The 3,795-nt window shown below is 48.9% G+C and overlaps 1 protein-coding gene across 2 annotated transcripts in view; it reads left to right on the top strand.

Moving 5' to 3' along the window:
* The window catches only part of KCNAB3 (potassium voltage-gated channel subfamily A regulatory beta subunit 3), a 6,751-nt gene extending 6,562 nt beyond the window's left edge, over positions 1-189 (top strand). For both annotated transcript variants that reach the window (XM_007457801.1, XM_007457802.1), the window contains exon 15: positions 112-189. In XM_007457801.1, the coding sequence (XP_007457863.1) occupies positions 112-189 (78 nt within the window). The remainder of the gene's footprint in view (positions 1-111) is intronic.
* The last annotated feature ends 3,606 nt before the right edge of the window (positions 190-3,795 follow it).

The raw sequence follows: 3,795 nt of genomic DNA, 5'->3' as shown, positions 1-3,795 counted from the left end.
CTTTCCCTGCCACCTGGCTTCGCTGTGCGGCTCCCCGGGGTTTTCGAACCTCATTCCCTTGTTCAGCAACCCTGCATGCACTGCCCTCTCCACCACCCCATTCAATTCCAGGTGCTGAGTCAGCTGACACCGCAGACGGTGATGGAGATAGAAGGACTCCTGGGCCACAAACCGCATCTCAAGAAATAGTCCGTCGGGGGCGCAGGGACCCAAACCGGAGCCGCTGCACCCCCCCAGGACTGCTTCCCGCCCCCGCCTCCCTCCCGCTCCGGATCCCTCCACGCAGCGGCCGGAGCTAGGGAGGCCCCGCCCACTAACGAGTTCCGGTCACAGTAGCGAAAGCATGAACAAAGCCATATCCTCCCGCAGTGGGGCTTGAGAAGGAAAGTAGTCCGCCGCCCCCTATTGCGTCCTCCTAGGCCTCCCTTCTAATCCTGGGCATGAGCTACTGGGCTGTCCCCTCTCTGCCACTTGGCCTCGCTCCCTTCTCTCTTCCCCTAATCGCCGAGGCCCAGGGGGAAAAAAAAGACAGATACAAGACCCATGCAGAGTACCTCAAAAGTGGCGTTTGAAATGTCATCAAGGGGTAACAACCTAACATGAAGTGAGTTTTGATGTCATCTGGGACAAGGGAGATGGGGCTCTTACATTCGTTACAAAGGAAGCCAGGCTGGTCCTGGCAAGAAGTAAATGATAATCTCTGGGAAACTAGGAGCCTGCCTCAGCCAGGAGGTGGAGGAGGGCTTAAAATCACAAAACGTGTTGATACTTTGTTCTTGTCAGGGAGGGGTAGGGTGGGGAGTGCAGTGACAAAGCACTGATGAGGGAAAATTGACGGCCGATGTATAGCCTGTCCTGGCACAAGTAGCCAGGGAAGGCCTTGGAAAGTACGGTTGGGCCGCACTTCGCAGGAAAAGGTGACAGCCTTTAGGTCACGGCAGAGAAATGGGGCTGACATAAAAAGGTCTGGGGATAAACTTTTGAGCCTTGAGCAGGACTCCTACCCGGGAGTGGAGGACTGTAGTCTTCCTCCTGGCAATAATCTTAAAGCAATAATGATGGCCCCTCTTGTGTAAGACTTCCCAGGGAACTGTAAATAAAATCTCAGCTTGATCACCACTTACCGCGTCTTAAATTGCTGGGGGCTGAGAGGTTAGGATCTCAGTCTCACGTATCTGGGCCTCTAGCACCCTGCCGTTAGAAAGGTCCAGCACTACTCCTGCTCCTTTCCACTGCTCCTTTACCTTAGTGACCCAGGCATCATGCTCCCAGTCACTGCTCTCATCAAGGACCCAGGCACCTGATCCTCCAGGCCACAGCTTTCTTCCTTAGAACCCAGAGGCCTGGCTTCATAGCTTTGTTGCTCCCTTTGATGCTCACTCTTGCCCTTGTCTTTTCTTTTTTGTTGTTTTTTTTTGCGGTACGCGGGCGTCTCACTGCTGTGGCACGAACCCGAGTCCCCTGCATCGGCAGGCGGGCTCTCAACCACTGCTCCACCAAGGAAGCCCCCTTGTTTTGTTTTGAAAGTTATATTAGCCATTCGTCTAGTTTCCCTCTTGCCTGATACCCACACATATGCCAATGAACTATCTAGGTGGTTTTCCTGTGGCTGAGGGGGAGGGGCTGTTCTGGGGTTGAGGCTTTGGGATTTGGGGAAGGAGAGGTAAAATGAAAACCTGTCTATGGTTGAAATGATACAGAGACAGGGAAAAGAAATATTATAAAGAAAAAAAATAAAACAAGTCAAAGATCAGGTGTGAGAGTGGTGGAAAAGCAGAAGCAAATGGGATTATGTCAGATCCTTACCCTTATTCTTCCCCAAAGAACTCTGATTTCCCTGGGACACAAAGTGGGTGGAAAGTTATAACCTTTAAAGATCACAAGGCAGGGTAGGATGAGCTCTGCCTCCCTTAAAATATAACCTCACCGGGCTTCCCTGGTGGCGCAGTGGTTGAGAGTCCGCCTGCCGATGCAGGGTACACAGGTTCGTGCCCCGGTCCGGGAAGATCCCACATGCCGCGGAGCGGCTAGGCTCGTAAGCCATGGCCGCTGAGCCTGCGTGTCCGGAGCTGTGCTCTGCAACGGGAGATTATATATATATATATATATATATATATATATATATATATATAACCTCACCATCTCCCTTCTTCCCATCCTCACCCTTCCTTGATCCCGAAGCTGGGAGAGCAGAATAAAACCAATTTTCAAAAGAGAGAAGTCAGCAGCATGCCATTTACTGGATTAGCAACCAACCGCATCAACTAATGAATACTTACATCCACTCTTATCATCTCCCACTCATTTTGGAAGACTGTGGAGGAAACAAAGAGGTAAAAATGTGTGACTATTGTTAGTTATTCTGTAACAAACATACAAGAATTTATAAATTCAAAATAGTACTCTCCTTAAACAGTTACCTTGGAGGGTTGTGCACTTATTTTAATGATGCCTACCCCATTGCTCAAAAGATTTTAAAAAGTCCTCTTAGAATTACCTTTAGAGGCAGTTAGAAACCCCTTGTAAGCAATCTTCCTTTATTGTCATACCTCGTTTACCATATATACATATATATATATATATATATATATAATTTATTATTATTATTATTATTGGCCGTGCTGCATGGCTTGCAGGATTTTAGTTCCCCCTGGCAGGGAACTAGTCCTAACCACTGGACAGCCAGGGAATTCCCTTGTTTACCATATTTATCACTCACCTCGTTCATTAATTTAACAAGTATTTATCTATTGAGTCCTACTATGGTACAGCACAGGGACACAGTGGTGAACAAAACCAGACTCAGAACAACCTTTGTGAAGTTTACAGATTGGAAAGGCAAAGAAGTAACAAGTAACCCCCAAACACACACAAACTTTGGTTGTCCAAAGTCCAGAGGAAAGCACGTGGTGTTACCAGAGTCTACAGTGGGTATTTCACACAGTGAGGCTGCATGGAGAGCTGAAGGTTGAGTGGGTGTTACTAAGGTGAAAACAACAGGGTTTTAAAAAAAAAAGAAAAGAAATGGGTGTTGGAAACGTTGGGTGCCAAGAAGTTAAAGTAAACACAACATAGGCTGGGTCACAGGATACTAACAACAGCTAATATGTGGTGTGTTTACTGTGTGCCAAGTATCATTCTAAGCACCTTAGAATCAGTATATAAACTGATTCAATCCTATTATCATCCACATGTTACAGATGAGGAAACCAAGTCCCAGAGAAGTTAAGTAACTTGCTCAAAGTGTCACAACTGGTAAGCGGGCTCTAGAGTCCGTGCTATGAACCTCCACAACAGAATCTGGACCGCAGGTCCAGGAGAGGAGGGTGAGGCTGCGGCTGGGGGATGGGTGTGGCACCGTGAGGGAATGTGGGCTGTGAGTACTATGTCCTGTTTACCTGTAGCAGAAGTCACACCCCTGAGTCAGAGCTCAGGCTGGGCTGCTTTGCTGGCGCCATCATGGTGTGTGGGTGTCCAGGCCTGGCTACTCAGGAAGGATAGGATTCCCAGCATTCCTAAGGCCGTGGTCCTGGAATCTAGGGCCCTCCTTAGGCTGAGATTTCACCTGGGAGTTGAGCAGTTTGAGAATAAAATTTGGGAAGCCACCCTTACAAGAACACAGGGAGGTCGTATATAACAAGGAAAATTGAGGGCAGCATCTGCTCACACGCCTAGGAGCCCACTAAAGATTGGGCAGAATGGGCGGTGTCACTGGCTTACGAAGTACGTTTGGGTGGGTTGTGAAAGAGGGTGAGAAACCCTGTGCCGGGGGCTGGGGGCCCGGGGCCCGGGGGG

Source organism: Lipotes vexillifer, unplaced genomic scaffold (assembly GCF_000442215.2).
Source record: "Lipotes vexillifer unplaced genomic scaffold, Lipotes_vexillifer_v1.1 scaffold611, whole genome shotgun sequence".
Taxonomy (NCBI): Eukaryota; Metazoa; Chordata; class Mammalia; order Artiodactyla; family Lipotidae; genus Lipotes; species Lipotes vexillifer.
This window is presented reverse-complemented; position numbering and strand designations above follow the sequence as displayed.